We start from the raw sequence: 19,621 nt of genomic DNA on the forward strand, positions 1-19,621 counted from the left end.
TAAGCAGAGGCTTAGCAAAAAGTAAACAATCAGGCAGACAAGAGTCTGATTTGGGCCTAGGGATTTCTGAAAAAGTTTTTTAGAGGAAAGGTCTAAAGAAGAGAGACACAAAATTTGTTATAATTAAAACGTCAATAACAATGGAAGGTTTTATTTAAAATATAAATATAAAAGCCTATTTTTTCCTACTTAAAGGTGAAGGTGAAATTTATAGTGGAGTGACTCCCCCAAGTTAAAATTTTGAAATAACTTATTTTTCTTTTCATTAAGAAAATAAGAAAAGGCCTGACCAGGTGGCTCAGTTGGTTGCAGCGTCATTGTACACCAAAAGGTTTTGGGTTTGATTATCAGTCAGGACAATACCTAGGTTGCTGGTTCAGTCCCTGGTCAGGGTGTAAATGGGAGATAACTGATGAATGTTTGTCTCTCACATCCCCCCTCTTCCTCTCTTTCTAAAATCAATAAAATATTTCCTCAGGTGAGGATTTAAAAAAATGACCAATGCTCTCACTGTCCTGCTGGAACCTATGTTAACATTTTGACATATTTTCTTTTAGTCTTTCCAAATGCCTGATATTTCTGACAAAATGGGATTAAAGAGGTCAGCCTGAAGTTTTCTGGCAATAACTCCCTTCCCCCTCACAACCAAGCATTCCTCTATAATAGTACATTTCCTCCCTGGAGAAAACTGCCACCCTCCCTTGAACAGTCTAGGGAACCTATGCTCCATCACATTTTCCACACTCTATTCTTAACTTTAACCATTATTATGTTGATACACATGTTTCTTCCTCTGGGACAATAAAAAGTTATTAGAATCTTTAATAACGCATATTTTTCAAGAAATAAATGTCTACAAATAGGCATCAATTCATATGTCTTCATTAAGAATGGGGAGAAGGGTTTCAAATACAATTAATGTGGCAATTAAAGTTCTTTGTGCTTTTTAGAGCTATTAAATGGATTAATTGGGTCAGTCAACTATTATAGTACAAAAAACTCTCCAAGGCCTAATGTTTTATACAAAAGACACTGAATTCCAGAAATTTGTGTTTATAATTTGATTCTAATCTAATTTCTTATTCTTTAAGAAAAACTCTTATTCTCACAAAATGGAATTGAACAAATAAAGGTAAATCAAAATAAAAATTGATATTGATATGATGAAAATAGTGTTATTCTCATTAAAGACATAAGAATGAATGTCTTATTTTGCATTCTTATTCCAAGAGTCTGTAATTATAAAATTAATAGACAAAAACTGATACTAAAGGCCATGTATCTTGTGTTTAAGAAGGTATTAGTGTAACCCAGAACTATGCAAGCCAAATTATCCAATAATTAGAAACATCAAGGTTTGGCCGCTGGTTTGGGCCACATGTGTACTAAAGATAGGCAAGTAAGCAGGAAGCACATGCTTCAGCCACAAGGGAAAAATGCAACTTCTAAGACCAACCAGCATTTAAAAAAATAAATACACACCCTAATTTAAACTAAAATATTCATAGAATTATAGGATTTTTGAAGTTAAAAGAGAATTTGCCACAGAAGCCTCTCAAAAGCTATAATTCAATTTGGTTAATGAAAACCCATTCTTGTTTTCTTTTCTAAAGAAAATAAAGATTTTCTCTAATTAATGCCTTCCTAAAAAATTACTAAAACAGAACATATGTATCCCAAACTATTGATGGGGAAAAACTAAATCTGAGCTGATACTGGAAAAAGGTCATTCTAAATAAAAAAGACATGTTAATAAAAAAATCTGTTCTTACTTTTAGTCAAATTTTTATTTCCAAAACAGTCTGGAAATGGACAATTACTTTAAAAATGTTTAAATGACAACTGCAACTTTAATTTATAAATGCATTATTGCAATTGTTGCATTTATCCCTTTAATATACATGTGTGTGTATAGATATATAGATATATAGATATAGACATATATCAACAGCCAATGAAGAACCAAACAGTAAAAACAGTAAAATGATTATCCATATACCCAACCACCTGGATTCAATATTACTAACATCTTATCATCTTGTTGTACTGCTTTACCTATCTATCTGGACAGATATGTATTTTCTATTTCTTTCTGAATCACTTGTAAGTTAAAGATAACCTTCTCCATTGCTTGCCTCATATTGCACTGCTGCAAAAACCAATTACAGACAGTCCTTGGGTTGAGTTGGACTCGATACGTCATTTTGTGGTTACATCGCCATCTCCCATCTATTTATTAAAAAAAAAAAGTTCCGTCATTTCGACGTATGTACATATGTGCTTTATGTTTTTTGTTATTTATTTACCACAAGTAAAGGTCAGGAATTGTTATCTTTCTTTTAAATTTTTTTTTAATATATATTTTATTGATTTTTCACAGAGAGGAAGGGAGAGGGATAGAGAGCTAGAAACATCGATGAGAGAGAAACACCAACCAGCTGCCTCCTGCACACTCCCTACTGGGGATGTGCCCGCAACCAAGGTACATGCCCCTGACCGGAATCGAACCTGGGACCCTTCAGTCCGCAGGCCGACGCTCTGTCCACTGAGCCAAACCGGTTAGGGCTTAAGTTTTTTTTTATTGTTTCACTTCATTACTGCTGTGTATGTGCTCCATGTGAATGACGTAGGTGCTTATGTAGGTGGGTTCCGACTTACGGCAAAAATCCCGTTACGTCGCGCTGTAGGAACAGATCTCCGATGTAACCCGAGGACCTACTGTATTTTCTTTTAATTCTATTACCGATATGACTGCCAGATTATTATTATTTTTTTGTTAATCCTCACCCAAGGATATTTTTCCATTGATTTTTTAGGGAGAGTTGAAGAGAGAGGGAAAGACAGAGAGAAACATTGATGAGAGAAATACATCGATTGGTTGACTCCTGCATGAGCCCCAACAAGGGCCCGGCTGGGGAGGAGCCTGCAACCTTGACCAGAATCAAACCCAGGACCCTTTGGTCCACAGCCCAATGCTCTATCCACTGAACCAAACCAGCTAGGGCCAGATTAAATTTTTAATAGCCCTTTCATTTTATTACTCTTCTAATCAAGAGCCTATAATGGCTTTCTGCTTTTCTAATTCTAAATTTTGCAAATCTTCTAACCTTTCCTGCCCTGACATTCTATTATTTTTTAACAAGGAAAGCCTACATTTACCTTGAACACAGCTTTCTGCCTGAAATGCTCAAGTGCCCTCTCCTGCTGACCTAACTTAGCGAGCCTTTCTTTCCAACAAATCCAAGCCATGTTGGGGTTTTTTTTCTTGGCTATTTAAAGCCCTACTATTCTAGTCAGGACTAGAAACTTTAACTTAACTCTTCTCTCATCATTTCATGTTTGTACTTATGGTATCCCCAGACTGGCTGTAAACTTCTTGTACCCATTTAGCACAGTGCTCAGCTCAAAAATTTGTATTCATTGGTTATTAATACTTTTCTACTTATAAAATGCCTTTGTATTAGGAAAAAAAGTACAAAAAGTTGTATTTCTCTCACTGTACCACTTCAGTACCACATTTCATATGGTCACCAACCCATAATTTAACAAACATCTTATGAGTTTGGCCTAGGTCAAAAGATAAATTGATCCCAATCATATACTTAGGCACAGAGGTATGCAACCAGTTGGTGGTGGGCTCTGCAGCTATAAGGTCAAGAAGAGATGGGTGGGAAAAATTGAAGTTTCATAGTGGTGCAGTTAAAAGAGGAAGCTGGTTGGTGGAGAGTAGGAAATACAAGAGATGCATGAGACAGAACCAATCACAGGTACAGAGAGACTGTCTCCAAAAGGAGTCTTGACTCCTGGCAGTCTTCTAGTTTCCAAAATAGTCTCTGAGGTTGTGTTGTGCTGAATTTCCTACCCTTCGATTTCTATGTGCTCTCCTCTTAGGGGCCACATAACTAACCCCCTAATCCTGAGCCGCCTTGGTTTCTGTTCCTAAGGACAGCACCTTCATGTCTTCAGATCTTGGTCCTGAACTTTACCTTCTAAAAGAGGCCTCTCGTCATCACTATGTAAAGAACCACTCTCCCTCTACTAACAGAATTCTCTATGTTATCATCTGGTTTCCTTCATAGCATCCTTATCACTACTAGAAATCATCTTATTTATCTGTTTATTGTCTGTCTATCGGCTCCTAGAATGTAAGCTCCTCAAGAACATCAATCCCACACCTAGAAGAGTACCTGACATATAGTGAGCAGTAAGCACTCAATAAATAAATATATTTTGAATAAAAACCTGTAGTATCTGTTTTGCTCTTTTAAAACTCACATTTTTAATATATAAAAAAACACCTCTTGATATTATTCTACTTTTTTTCCATAAGTGGCACATGGTGGAAAGCATGATTAATGAAAGGTTGCTTAAATCTATGGATATAAGACAGGAACTTTTAGCAGTATACTAGAATAAACTGTCATATCTGGTCTATCATCAACTCTAGCTCTTTCTGCAGTGTGTGGGCCAAGATACTTCTTTGGAAATAAAATCTGCTTCTTATTACTTTGCTCCAGATAGGCGTTTGCTTTTTCTAACTTAAAATTTATTACATTCTTTTTCAGGATTCTGGATTGACTATTATATAATTCCTCAAATGTCAACTTATTGAAACCTAGCCCGTAATTTTACTCTTTGCCTCTTTTGTTCTGTAACAAAACATCTTAAATAGAAACAGAGCTATTATCAGGCGCATGACAGATCCACTGCATTTTAAGGTCCCATCCCATCCTTCAAAGGGAACACTAGAAGTGTGTGTTGGGGTGCAGGGGGCGGGGGAGGACAGGGGTGGAAGGAAAGTGCACTGGAATAGGAAGCGTGGCATTACTCCAATGTAGAGGGTGTGGCCAAACTTCCCAAGAGATGATAATCATTGAGCAAGTAATATCACTCTCTCACCTCCACACCCTCCCCAGAATAGGAATGAAAATCTGTGTCAGAACAGATAAGACTTGTAAAATCTTATACCAGAGTAACCAGGCGTATCCAATCTTGAACGGGGAAAGAGCAGGAATACAAGCTCAGCCTTCACTGAAATACAATTTAATACTGTGTTCTCAACTTTTGCTTAGGATTGAAGAACATTTTCCACACTTTCTGCAGATACACAGAGGAAGCTTTTGTCCATTGTAGTACTCAATGGCCTTTATGTAAAGAAACAGGTAATAAATGTTTCCTAGAATTTAGTACAAGGGACAAATCTCACATTTAGATCAAACTGAAATTTTTCTTTTTAATCAAACAATGCAAACTCTATGCTGTCATGGACTTTTAGAGCTGGAAGGGCCTTTAGAAATCATCTAGCCCAGGTGCTAGGAAGGGAAAAGAGTTTTCTAGAAGCAAACGAGTTTTTATATTTCTACTAGAGGCCCAGTGCACGAAAGTCATGCACTGTGTGTGTGGGGGGGAGAGGGGGGATCCCCTCATCCCAGCCTGCGCCCTCTCACAGTCTGGGATCCCTCTCGAAGTCTTGGACCCCTCGGTCCTTATTGCCCACCTGCTCGCTGCTCCTAGTGCTGCCAGGGAGGTGGGAGACACTCCCGCCGCCACCACCACTGCCAACGGGCTCGCCAGCTGTGAGCTTGGCTTCTGGCTGAGCGGCACTCCACCTGTGGGAGCTCACTGACCACCAGGGGGCAGCTCCTGCATTGAGCATCTGCCCCATGGTGGTTAGTGCGCATCATAGCGACCAGTCCTTCTGCGGGTTGTTCTGCTGTTCGGTCGATTTGCATATTAGGGTTTTATTATATAGGAGGATAATAATTTTATTGATATAAATCATGATAAATTGATTAAACAAGGCCATTAGACTGAGGTGGCTTTACTGCTTTCCTTAGTAGCCTACCTAAGCAATCCAAAACCTAACCTTATAATACCTTAAGGCTAAGGAATTGAAACCTAAGGACAATCAATCACAAACAGCCACCTAGGCTTTCCTGAATAAGCTATCCACTTAAACTATCGCCAAACAAATAATTTCTTTGCTTTGCTTCCACCTCTTCTCTATGAAAGTCTTTCCCCTGAACTCCTGTCATGTCCTGTTTGGTGCTGCCCATTTGAATCATTTGTTGCTCAAATGAACTCTTAAATTTTTAATGTCTCACTTCATATATTAACAATCACGTAACACAAAATCCTCCTTTTACAATTAAGTTGTTTTTAGTATATTCATGGAGTTGTGCAACTATCATCACAATCTAACTTTAGAACACTTTCATAACCCTAAAGAAAACCCCATATTCATTAGCACTCATTTCCCCATTCCCCCAGCAAACAAGTTTCTTTTTTTTTTTTTTTAATATATTTTATTGATTTTTTTACCGAGAGGAAGGGAGAGAGAGATAGAGAGTTAGAAACATCGATGAGAGAGGAACATCGACCAGCTGCCTCCTGCACATCTCCTACTGGGGATGTGCCTGCAACCCAGGTACATGCCCTTGACCGGAATCGAACCTGGGACCTTTCAGTCTGCAGGCCGACGCTCTATCCACTGAGCCAAACCGGTTTCGGCCAAACAAGTTTCTTTACCACAGGAATCCCTGGACCCTTTCAAGGGATTCTAACAAGATATTTGAATTTATAAGAAAGGGGGTACAACGTGCAGTGTTTCCCAAACTCATTTAATAGCTAACATCTCAGTGCTTACTATGTGCTATTCTAAAGGCTTTTCATGTATTACCTCAATTCCCACACCAAAATATATTATATATGGAGATATATATATATATATATATATATATATATAATAAATGTGGATATTAAAGCACAAAAAGACTGAGGCTAAGTAACCTGTTCAAGTATTCTTAACTACTCCACTCTACTACTCTACAATCAACCACAGAACCAACTAGTTGTGAGATGAGAATGAACCATGGGCCATAACTTTGGAAATGCTTTAGTTCAGTATCTTTAACTTAATGAGACAAATGAGGCCCGGAAAGGTAAGCTGATTTAGCAAGAACACGAAGCATTCTCTCTCTCTCTCTCTCTCTCTCTCTCTCTCTCTCTCTCTCTCATTTGATTTCCATCTAATTGACAGCTAAATTTAGAACCCAATGCAATGAATTAATCCCAGGTTCCTGACTTAATTCTCTCCCTTCTTTAAAGACTTTCTTGCCTTAAAAAAAAACACACAACAACAAAACCACAACCCCTCAAAGCTTTAACACTGTAAGCTGTCGGGGCTGGTGTTGCTCTCTCCCGGTGCAAGCTCTCGCGGTCAGCAATGCACCGCTCCATCACTTTTGCGCGTACAGTGCCTCGTTGGAGGATCGGTCAGTTTTCCTCCACCCGAGGCGGAGGTCAGCTCCCTCCCCCTGCGCACCCACAGCCCTTCATCTGCTCTGGACACTCCTGCCTTGCATTCCACAGCTTGTGTCCTGCTGTATGCACCCCACTTTCTAGCCAGAGAACTACTGGAGGGCAGGCAGGTGTTCGCACCAACTCCTAAAGCCCAGCAAAGGAGGCGCAGTAAGCCCTGACCACCTTCCTCCCCACTTCTGGTTTAATTCCTCCGGAGCAAGAACCGAAAGGAACCGAAGTCCAAAACTCTGCTCCAGCCCGCCAGCCCCCAGAGAGCGAGGCTGGCTGATGGTTTGGCGTTTCCAGTCGGAGCCCGGCGCCGGCTCGGACCCGGCGCCCGCAGCGCCATCGGGTCAGAAGGCTTGGCCCCTTCTCCTCTGGGACTTGGGCCCGTCCACGCTCGCCGCCCGAGGTCTGCCTTTCGGAACCCGGCGAGGGTCCAGTCACAATAACGGGTCAGGGCGGCGGTGGGCTGGTTGCACCTCCCAAACCCGCCCAACCCTCGCGACGATCCGCGGCGAAGGCATCTCACGCTTTCGGGACAGACCCCCGAGTCTGGTGAGGAGATAAGGGACGAACTGGGATCCCCGGTCCGGTGGGTGACAGAGCAAGGCCTCGAACCTGGGTCCCTGCTCCCGGCTCAGCCGACCTTTGAGGCGGGGAGAGCGAGGGTGGAGAGCGGTCCGCGCTCGTCCCGCCTCGGCACCCCTCCCCGCCGGCTGGGACCTCCGGCCCTGGGTCACCGGACGCGGCCGGGTCTGGGGGTCGCGCGCCCCCCCTCCCAGCCCCGCGCCATCTTGGAGCGCTGAGGCGGCCGCCCCGGCCCGCCCCGAACCGCCGCTCCAGCAGTCACTCACCCGCACTGCCCGGGGCCAGGCCCCCTGCCACCTCCGCGACCCCCGCCACGGCCAGGAGAAGCGGCAGGGCAGCGAGCGGAGAGGCCCGGACGGTCGCCATGTCCCGGCCCGGAGGTCCGCAGCCGCGGGATGCTCGGACCCAGCCCGGCCGCCGCCGCCGCTGCTCGCGGAGGCCCCGCCCCGGCGCCCTGGGCCTTTGCTGATTGGCTGCGGCGTGACCAAGCCCCGCCCCTAGGTCTGAAGGCGTTTCCAAAACCTGCGGGGGGCGGGACATGCCCGCGACCCCGGCTCTTTGTTACAGCCCAGCTGGGAGTCGGCTTCCGCAGCGGGGACCCCCTGCTGCACCCTCCCGGGGGGGAGTCAGAGGATGTCGGAGCTGGAGGCCCTTGGGACACCTCGGCCGCCTCCCGGGGTTTGCAGATAAGGTCGCGGAGGCTCAGAGCGGGGACCGAGATCACACCGCAAGCCCTTTTATGAGAACCAAAGCCTGAGAATTAAGACGAAGTCCAAGGCTGAGCCAGAGTAACTTATCCTTCTCGCGGACCCTCCACAATCTCTCTTTTTTTTAAAAAAATAAATATATTTCATTGATTTTTTAGAGAGAGGAAGGGAGAAGGATAGAGAGTTAGAAACATCGATTCAGCTATCTCCCGCATACTCCCTACTGGGGATGTGCCCGCAACCAAGGTGCATGCCCTTGGCCTGAATCGAACCTGGGACCCTTCAGTCCACAGGCCAACGCTCTATCCACTGAGCCAAACGGGTTAGGGCCCTCCATAATCTCTTGATATCCTTCCTGCTCAGACACTGCCTCACACTCAAAGAAGGCGTGTCACCCAGGACAACTCGGCCTCCCCTACCGTCTGAGGTTCTCTGCCGCAGACACGGCCCCGTGACAAGGGCCCAAGACACAGACTCACTCCCAAAGTTCTTTGACACGTGTGGCTTCCATGTGTCATTGATGTACTATTAAGTGCCTCATCCTATCAAGAAAAGGTTGGGGGAGAAATGCTTGTGTATCTAGATATGGAGAGCCTCGAATGTCAGGTTTAGGCTTTAAGACACAGTTTGGAGGTGGGTCCCCACTTCACCCCTCACCTCTCCTTCCCCGCAGTTACTGGCGGGGGGTGGGGGGGGGGTGGGGGGGGGTGGGGGGAGGGGGAATGTTTGAAAGGGTACAGTGGCTAGCAAAGCACTCACTCTCTCGCTCTGGGTCTTCCTCTCTCAGTTCCCGAGTTAATACCTTTTCCCTCTCCCTTCCCTTAAAAACAACAACAAAACATAACCAGAGTTAAACATTTTAAATCCTTTAATATCTTTAAATATGCAGTGTTTACATTTCCCTTATTGTCTCATAATCTCCTTCCCCAGTTTTTCAAGTTCCAAACAAAGCCCATATATTGAAGTTGGTTTGTATGTCTTTAGGTCTCTTTATACCAATGGTCTCTCTCTCCACGTTTACAAAAGGACAACAGGAATAAATTATGATAATCTTCCTAAAGCATCTGCTCTGATGGCAACTCTCTTGCTTCAAACTCTCTGAGAGGCCACCTTTTTTCTTACAGGATAGAATGATGTACGGTTATTGAACATGGTGCCAGAGGTTCTTAGCAATTGGACCCTGAAACAGCTTTTTCCACTTCATCTTCACACCCTCCCTGTACCCCTGCCATCGTCCTCTCAGAACCTCCTATCTTGTTCCAGACCTCTTCATTGCTTTTACCCCTTTCACAACATGTATCTCCTCTGCCCAGAATTCCCCAATTCTTGTGGTAACCTGGCTCAGCTGAGGGAACTAAGATGGTTGCTCTGGGCCCAAATGGGCCCTAGAACAGTGATTCTCAACCATGGCTGCACATTAGAATCACCTGGGAATCTTTTTAAAATCCTGATTTCTGGGCCTCATCCTCCGGAAATTCTGTTTCTTTGTTAGTAATGTTGTGGCCCCACCCCATAACAAAGAAAACAGAATTTCTGGAGGATGAGGCCCAGAAATCAGGATTTTAAAAAGATTCCCAGGCGATCCTAATGTGCAGCCAAGGTTGAGAACCACTGCCCTAGAAGGACCTGAGCAGAAAGAGGGCTCGTGTAAAATGACTGACACATCTTGCTTTGCCTTGAACTGTCCTGGTTTTAAAACTGCAATTCCTATGTCCCAGGAACTTCATCAGTCCCAGGCAAAACGGGACAGTTGGTCTCCTTACTTCTGTACACCTCAGAAAATGTCATAAGGGAAGCCTATAAGGGGGTTTCCATATAGAAAAATGGGGTCATATAGGTCATTGATACCACTCCCAAGGTAATTCCATAGGTGGACTGATTGCTATAAGCCGTGGAGATGGGTCATTCGCCCATTGCTCCCTGTGTTAGTTTCCTAGGCTGCCGGAACAACGTGACACAATCTGGGTGGCTTAAACAACAGAAATTAATGTCTCAAAGGTCTTGAAATGTATGTCTCTAAGTTCTTGAAACCAGAAGTCAGAGATCAAAGTGTTGGCAGGGTCGGTTCCTCTGAGAGCTGTGAGGAAATATCTGATTCATGCCTCTCCTAGCTTCATTGGTTGCTGGCAGTCTTTGGCATTCCTTGACTTGTGGATGCATCATCTTGGTCTCTGCCTTCATGTTCATGTGGGATCCTCTTGTGCGTACGTGTCCGTCCAAATTTCTGCTTTTATAAGGACACCAGTCATATTGACTTAGGGGGCCCACCCTGCTCCAGTATGACTCATCTTAACTAAATACATCTGCGATAATCCCTATTTCTAAATAGGGTCACGTTCTGAGGAACTGGGGGTTAGGAATTCAGCATATGAATCTGGGGAGGGCAGCACACAATTCAACTCATAGCAGTAGCAAATGAAAGACCATCCACCTACCCCTTCAGAAATCATTGACTCTGAAGGAGAGGCTGAAGAAGGAAGAAAAGGATACAGGATTGGCCAGTTGCTGTTCAAAGATTCTAAGTTCCCCAGTAACAGTAATTGAGCTCACCTCAGTTGACTCACAGAAGTGATACCTGAAGTCTTATGCACAAAGAGAATGCTTGAATACTTGGAAATCTCATAGCTATAGAATCAGAAATGACTTTATTTCCAGGTAACTCTCATGAGATACGGCAGCAAAGTTGCTCTGGATGAATCAAACAATGTAGTTAAGCTGAGGGGCTCTGTTAGTAGAGACAATTTCTCTACTACCAAGGTGTGTAATTGGGACAGACATGTTAGGAGAATGGCTAAATCTGAGTTGTGGGGACACTAAGTGGAAGCTACTTAAGATCCTCCCACCCAGAATGATGGCTGACCAGCTCCTGTATCCTGGGGGGAGTCAGAAAATAGGGAGACTGAGGTACTTCTTGGTCAAGCATTCTGTGGTTCAATATCTGGATCATTAACCCTCCTGTAAAGGGAGCCGATAAGCAGATGGGACCTGGAGACTCTATTGACCGTTATTGCCCATTGAGGCAAATAGTTGGACACTGGCCTCAGGCATGGTCAATAGGCTTGAACAAATAGCACATCCATTTTAGATTATCTTGCTGTTTTGTGATGAAGCCAATAGCTTATTTCCAGTTTCCCTCCATTAAGACAATCAGAGCAGTTAGCTTTCCCATAGATAGAAAGCAGCAATGTAATTTACTTGTAGTGGAAAGAGCATGGGCTTCAGAGAAACCTGAGTCAAAATTGCACTCGACACTAGCTAGCTGTGTGACCATGGGCAAAGTCTTTTGACTTCTCTTTCCTTTCCTTTTATCTTCGACTTCTTGAGAAGATTAAAAAAGACATTATAAATGTGTCTCACATTCCAGTAAAACTAAAATTTGACATACGCACAAGTTTACTCAATGTTCATGCAACTGCACAAAATTTTATATGCAACACATGGACTTTAGTAGAACAGAATTTGGCCTTTATAAACTAGCTTACACATCAAGTCACATTTATAACGTGGCATTATTATTGTGTGGTCAGTTACATGTTCACTTGTTATTGTGCAATTGGTTGTGACACCATGAGGAGAACATGCACCACGCAGATGATTCTGAGCCTCTCCCGACACTTGATTGAGAACAGTGCACATGTGTACTGCCTGGTACAATTATAAGCAAGCAGATGTGCATGGGCCTGGATTAAAGAAAAGATCGGCACAGAACTACACTTTTTCTAATCAAGGACATATTTAAAGAAGATAAAATAAATGCATGGAAAACGGCATGAAAAAATTTATTCTGAAGACTATTCAAGAGGCAGTCACTTCACCCCACCAGTGTGGCTCAGTGGTTGAGCCTCAATCTATGACCCAGGAGATCAAGGTTCCATTCCCAGGTAGGGCACATACCCAGGTTGTGGGCTCCATCCCCAGTGGAGGCAGCTGATCAATGATTCTCTCTCATCATTAATGTTTCTCTTTCTCCCTCTCCCTTCCTCTCTGAAATCAACAACAAAGAGAGAGAGAGAGAGAGAAAGAGAGAGAGAGAGAGAGAGAAAGGGCAATCACTTAAACAACACATGGTGGTAACCTCTAGAGCAGCGGTTCTCAACCTGTGGGTCGCCACCCCTTAGGCGGTCGAAGGACCCTTTCACAGAGGTCGCCTAAGACCGTCCTGCATATCAGATATTTACATTCGATTCATAACAGCAGCAACATTACAGTTATGAAGTAGCAACAAAAATAATTTTATGGTTGGGTCACAACATGAGGAACTGTATTTAAAGGGCCAGAAGGTTGAGAACCACTGCAGAGTGTCAAAAATTAAAACAGAACAAGTTTGTGTGTGTCTGCTGTCTTACTACATATTAAAAGCTATTTAGAATATCTATATTTAGGTTTCTCAAATCAAACACTTGAGAAACCTCCATTTGGGAAGACTGAGTTTTGCTTGATCAGACTATCTTATTCAAGAGTTTTTTTTTTACAATGTATGCTTGAACATGTCTGTTTCAATTCTGATACCTCCTTTCACACTCTCTTCCACAGCTGGAATAAATATGTCATTCTGTTCTTTTTTAGCTTTTTGTAATCATGATGATGTTTTATGTTTAATTCTAATTCATCTGAAGTTTATGGTAATGTATGGTGTGATGTATGGATCAAAGGCAAACCTTCATTCGATTTAATATTGTTGCTGTCCCACTATTTATTAAAAAGTGTTTCCTTCTTTGTGCTATTAATTTTGATCTGACATGTACATATTAACTTTGAATAGTTGGAATTTTCTGTTATCTTTGATACCACTGATTTTGCAAAACTTAAACAATAGTGGTGTATAGTTTAGTAGTTGTTGCTTCATAGTAAGTTCAAATCTGATAGGAAGAATCTAACATTGTTACCTTCAAAAGAGCCTTGTATTGTTTAATTGTTCTTCACTAGCAATGCATGTAGTTCAGTAGAGTCTTGGAGGATTATAAACACTAAATAACTATGTTTCTAAGCCCAGGTTTCCTATTGGCCTTACCTCAGACATAGCAAAATACAAATTTTTGGGAATAAGCATATTAAAGAAGTTCTGTTTGTTACAATTTGAGAGCTTCCACCACAGAAATTGAGGTCATTTTTATTGTATTTCTCCTTCTAAGCTCTGGCCAATCACTCTGCCTTACTTTATATTCACATAACACAATTTTTTTATTGACTCCATCTGTCATGTCTAGAATTGTGTTTGTTCCGATTTTTTTGATACTTACTACTGTAAATATGGTATTATTCCTGTTATTTTTTTCTGTCTATTGATGATATGTAGAAACACAATTGATTTTCAAGAAGGTATTTCTATCTCAACTTTTCTGAACTCATATTACTGCTAATAGTTTTCTGGTTAATTTTTAGAAACACAAGAATAGTGTTTTCTGCAAAATTTGACAGTATTTCTTCCTTTGCTATATGTATGCCTCTTATTTTGCATTTGAGCACATTTTTATATCTACTTGCACTTGTGCATTTTAGAGCTACTTGGATAGGAATGCATGGTTTCTAGTCTAGTATGTAAGAAGCTTGGAGTGGCCACTCTGTGTTAGCAAGTAAAAAGATGAACATGTTGGTAAAGTAACAATTCTTCTTAGAGCCATAAAAGAAGTGAGGTCAGAGGGCAAACTGTTGCCCTAGCATTGGAGAGACCAGACTGGGTTGCTGATGCCTGAGGACTTGGCACCCAGCAGGGACTTCCACACAGGCGTTGCTTCCCTTCCTCTTCCTTCAGTCCCTCAGCCCTGGCCCCAAGCCTTCCAGGACCTGCTGCTCAAAGTGTGGCCTGCAGAGCGGCAGCATAGGCATCACCTGGGAACATGTGAGAGATGTAGAATCTCGGATCCCAACTCAGATTCACTGAATCCGAATCTGTATTTTCACAACATCCTCAAGATGATTCATGAGCACATTAAATGAAATTCAAGAAGCTCTGATCTCGGGAGCTTGCAGAAATGTCCACCAGATGGCAGGATTGCAGCAGGCATTGGCAGCAGAGCCACAATCAGGCACCAAGTCTCCTTCGAATAGTACCCTCAACGGCACTAGAAGCTTGGAGCCATCACCCATGAACTGTGGAAAGCATGAATGGGAGAGTGAGCCCAGAGGAGAACCCTGTTCAGTGAGTGGCAGGTTGTGGCGTGTGAGCCATGAATTTCCCCTTCTCTGGGCTTACCCCAGGTGTTTCCACATGCATTGTCTTGTGCAGTGGTTCTCAACCTTCTGGCCCTTTAAATACAGTTCCTCATGTTGTGACCCAACCATAAAATTATTTTCGTTGCTACTTCATAACTGTAATGTTGCCACTGTTATCAATCGTCATGTAAATATCTGATATGCAGGATGGTCTTAGGTGACCCCTGTGAAAGGGTTGTTCGACCGCCAAAGGGGTCGTGACCCACAGGTTGAGAACCGCTGGTCTAGTGAGAGGGATGGCGTGATACATCTCATTTTTACACACAAGGAAATCGAGGCCCAGACACTTAGGAGTACTCAGCAGTGGCAAATGGTGTTGGAGACAGAATTGGAAGGCAGGTCTCTGGCTGCCTGGCCTAAGCTGAGAGCACCTCTAGAGAGACATGGCTCAGGTGCTGACCGGAGCCACCTGCCTACCCCACTCCTTTCTTCCCCACCCAGTTGCTCTTTGAACAGCTATCTTATTTTCTTTGGGAGTGCTAGAAACAGCTGTTGTAATAATTCAATTTGGAATGTTAATGGGCTCTCCACCATACGAAGGGCACTGGACTTAGCCTTCGAGGGAACAAAGCATCAGGTGAACTTTGGAACTAGCAGGATCAGCCCTGGTCCCCAGAGGGTCTTCTGGGAATTCTGATGGTCCCGAGTCTAGGGCCAGTACCAGCTGTGAGCCTCTGACTCTTCCATCAGCTTTCATCCCAACCTATTTACTTTTGCTGTTTTCATTATAAGAACGAAGATTCACTTGCACAAGCTCAAGTAAATTTTTTTATCTCTTATTCTTTTTTCCTAAGTAGGAATTCATTTGTATTAATTAGGGAAATCACATAGAATTCAAGAATAGAAGTCCTTTTTTTCTTCGTTTTCAAAGGTAGTTTTATTTGGTTTTTAGAAAAATATATGCAATTACTGGGTTAATACTGTTTCTTTGGATCAGACCCCTACTTTCTCCCGAACGGTCTTCTTCACGAATCCACAGTCTCCAATAGTGCTTGGGGACAGCTCAAGTTGGCAGCTGACTTCCACATTTTCCAGAAGCCAGGAGGCAGCAGGGGCTGCCTGCGTGTAGTTTGTTTCCCTTGCCCTTTCCCAATGCAGCAGGCCCACCTCTCAGGGAGACCAGCTCTGCCCTCAGGGCTTCTGGGGCTTCTCAGGGAAGAGCAGCCGAAGGAGTGGCAGCCAGAGGCCAGTGTGTCAGGGGAGGGACTTACTGCGGGGCTTAAAGGGACCTGGGTTAGGAAACTGATACGGGGAGCCATCCTCTTTCCTCACTGCACACACACACTAAGTAAGCAAAGCGGTGAGCAGCTTCAGGCTTTGGGGTCTACAAACACAGGTCTGAGTGAGAGAGGGGTGATGGGAGATAGGCAATGAGCAGGGGAGCTGGGGGCCCCATTAAGCAGAGGGGAGAGGGCGGTATTTCACTCTCTGCTTGTTGATCTGCTTCCTCTTTTGGATGCAGCTGAAGATCTCCTTAAAGAGCGCTTTGTATCTGGGAGGGGGCGTGCTGGTGCTGGTGCTGGCACCCGCGGGGGGTGGGGCCCTGGCAGCTGGGGCCCTGGCCGGAGCCCTGGCAATCGGCACAGCCTTGTGGGACAGTGAGTCCCCCTTCTGCAGCTCCTCGGACCTGGCCTTCAGGGCGCTATTCTGTGTGTCGAGTTCCTGCAGCCGGGACACACCGCTCTGCTTCGCAGCCTTGGCCTGCGGGATGCAGGTCGCCTCGTGGCTCACGCCGATGTCCCCGCCCGCCAAGCTGCTCAGCACCGTCTCGCTGCAGCTGCTGCTGCGCTGGAGGGGCTCCGGGAGGGGCCTTTGCTGGGCCTCGGGCACCGTCAGTGGCATCTCGTCCAGCAGGCTCCGGCCGGGCTTTCTGAACGGGACCAGTAGGGAGTCGGGCACCAGCTTTTCGATCCCAGGCACGAAGAGACGCTCCGACTGCAGCACCCGCCGCATTTCAGCCACCGCGGCCTCCAGCTCCAGCGCCCAGGCCCGGTAGGCGCTGGCGGCCCGCAGCTGCTGCTCCAGCTGCTCGTTCTCCTTCAGCACGAGCCCGAACTGCTCCTCCAAGGCCCCCCGCCGCTGCTGCTCCAGGCTCAGCTGCGCCAGCAGCGTCCTCACCGCCTTCTTCAACAGCTTATTTTCTTCCGTGTAGGGGCTTGGCGGACCTGGCAAGGAAGCGATCTTTGCTGCAAGCTCGTGGTCACACACACAGTGTTGGCGTAGGTCACACAGCTCTCTCCCACCCGGGAAGCCGGGTGCGGACTTTGGGCCACGCTTCCCCTGGCTCCTCCCCGCGGGGCCACAGGACTCCAGCTCCTCCACGTGGCTCTGGAGGCGAAGGACGCTGGCTTTCAGGCTTCCGATCAATTCCATCACACTCAGGAACTTCTGCTGGGCGGCCGTGCTGCCCGCAACAAGCTGCTGGTTGATTTCATCCAGCTCCCTCGTTGGGACAACGAGGTGCTCATGGACCTTCGCTCGCTGCTCCTGCACCTGCGGCGGGAGCTCCATCTGCTTGGTCAGATCCTCCGTCTCCTGCGGCTGCTCCCGACTGTTGTGTGCACCTGCTGGAGGGAGTCCTCCGCCTCGGTTCCGGCCCAGTGATGTCTTCCCAAGCTCGGCAGCAAGTTGGAGATCCCGCTGGAGGTCCTAGTGGTCGCACCAGGGCGCGTCCTCCTTCTTCTCAAACGCCTCCACCACGTTTCCCGCCAGCATCTCGGCCGGCCGGGTCTCCCAGGGGCTGTGGCCCCCGCCGCCGTCCCGCCTCAGCCTCTGCCCGGGATGCTCCGCCGGCCGCTCAGCCTTCAGCCAGAGCCGCCGGTTCGGTCCACCTCGCGCCGCCCAACCACCCCCAACGGCCGACACCGGGCGGGAGCGCCCCAGCTAGAGCCTCGACCCAGCCCCTCCAAGAACAGAAGTCTTCATAGAACTGAGGCTAATTGGGCCTGAACAACATGTGCCCAGACTATAAGGAAATTTAAAAAATATTTGGGGGCCTTGGCCGGATGGCTAGGTGGGTTGGAGGGCCATCTCATTCACCAAAACGTTGCGGGGTGGGTTCTGGGTCAGGGCACATACCTAGGTTGTGGGTTTGATCTCTTGTGGGGGCGCATGCAGGAGGCATCCCATTGATGTTTCTCACGGCGAGGATTAAAGAATTGGGAAGGAAGCAAAGGGTTATAAAAATCTTCATTTCCAACCCTGTTGTTATCATTTTTTCTTTGTTTTTTAAAATCCTCACCCAAGGATATTTTTTCCATTGATTTTTTTTTTTTTTTTAGAGAGAGAGAGAGTGAAAAGGAGGGAGGAGGGGGAGAGAGAGAAAAATTAAAAAAAACATTGCCGTGAGAGACATGCAACGGAGGTACATGCCGTTCGTTAACCGGGAATCGAACCCAAGACCTTTCGGTCCTTAGGCTGTGGCTCTAACCATGCAGCCAAACCGGTCAGGGCCCCAACCCTCTTATTAACCATTAATAAGACTTGCTTTAACCACATTATTAACAGCGAATTAGATGCGGTGGAGACCACAAAACAAAGATAAATGCAGAGACAGCACAGAGTGTAAGTGAGAAGCGGAGACCCCACCCAGGAGCCCCAGCCCCGCCCCGTGTCCTGCTGCTCACCCCTTCCTGGGCTACAAACACTTTTCTTTTCACAGCAGAGGCCCCACCCACCTCTGGGTAGCGAGGCGGTTGGGATTGTGGTCAACTCAGGCCCACATGGAACTTTCTCCAGGATGGATCACATGTTAGGTTATAAAACAAGTCTTAACAGATTTAAGTATGAATGAAATCATACCAAGCATCTTTTCTGATCACAGTGGAATGAAACTAAAAATCAATAGCAGAAGGAAAGCTGGAAAATTCACAAGTATGTGGAAATTAACACACTCATGAACACCCATTGGGTCAAAGAAAAAAATCACAAAGGAAATTAGAAAATAAATACATCCAGACAAATAAAAACACCACAAAGCACCAAAACCTATGGGATGCAGCAGAAGCAGCCCGTCAGAGACAGCTTACTCCAACAGCTAAAACTGACATGCTGCTGATAACGGTCCTATTGCAATCTTTGACTAATCGGAGCTAGATTAAAACTTCTTCAGATTACTTCACCAAGGGTTACACAAATGTACTGGGGTAAATAAAAGCAAGGGAGGCAATTTAAAATCCTTTTTTCTCAGTTAAAATAGAGGCTAATATGCAGTGTGGTGCCAATGGGCTCCTCTTATAGAGAGGAAATACTTGAAAGCATTTCTGGATATTGGTTTATCAGACATGGTTGTGAGAGATTTTGGTTTATTCATGTATTCTTTTCACAACAGGAAGTCAAAATGTGGGAAATGACTGATTGAAGCAAAGGTCTGTATACAGGAAATAACTGAGTTATGTTAGTAAATTGTGGGAGAAAGCTTAAATTGGGCCACCATAAATCAATGCATTGTTATTAATCCTTTCCCATTTCAATTATAAAACACAAAGACAAAGACACTCGTATGTGCACACATATATACATATATATACAGTATGGGGCAAAAGTAGGTTTACAGTTGTTCATACAGAAAATAATCCAGTAATAAGTAATATAAGAATACACTCTGTGTTTTACACACTCACACTGTAAACCTAATTTTTCCCTATCCTGTACACCATTCTTAAAAGAGATGCGATGCCATTTTCAATACAAAGATTTTTTTCTGATATTTTAGATAATAAAATTACAATAGTGGGTATTATGGGTTCCAAATGTCTCCCCCCCCCAATTCAAATAGGTTTTAAATATACAGACAGCAATAGAAAATG

At 44.8% G+C, this 19,621-nt stretch overlaps 1 protein-coding gene and 1 pseudogene across 1 annotated transcript in view; both read right to left on the minus strand.

Annotated features, from left to right (window-relative positions):
• The window catches only part of RECK (reversion inducing cysteine rich protein with kazal motifs), a 64,971-nt gene extending 56,712 nt beyond the window's left edge, over positions 1 to 8,259 (minus strand). Inside the window, exon 1 of the mRNA XM_070431209.1 lies at positions 8,160 to 8,259. Within this exon, the coding sequence (XP_070287310.1) occupies positions 8,160 to 8,259 (100 nt within the window). The remainder of the gene's footprint in view (positions 1 to 8,159) is intronic.
• Positions 8,260 to 15,699: 7,440 nt separating this feature from the next.
• On the minus strand, positions 15,700 to 17,528 carry LOC139020478 (cerebellar degeneration-related protein 2 pseudogene; annotated as a pseudogene).
• Positions 17,529 to 19,621: the final 2,093 nt, after the last annotated feature.

The sequence above is a fragment of the Myotis yumanensis genome, unplaced genomic scaffold, assembly GCF_028538775.1.
Source record: "Myotis yumanensis isolate MYYU_CA2020_CCGP unplaced genomic scaffold, mMyoYum1.0.hap1 SCAF_12, whole genome shotgun sequence".
In the NCBI taxonomy this organism is placed as follows: domain Eukaryota; kingdom Metazoa; phylum Chordata; class Mammalia; order Chiroptera; family Vespertilionidae; genus Myotis; species Myotis yumanensis.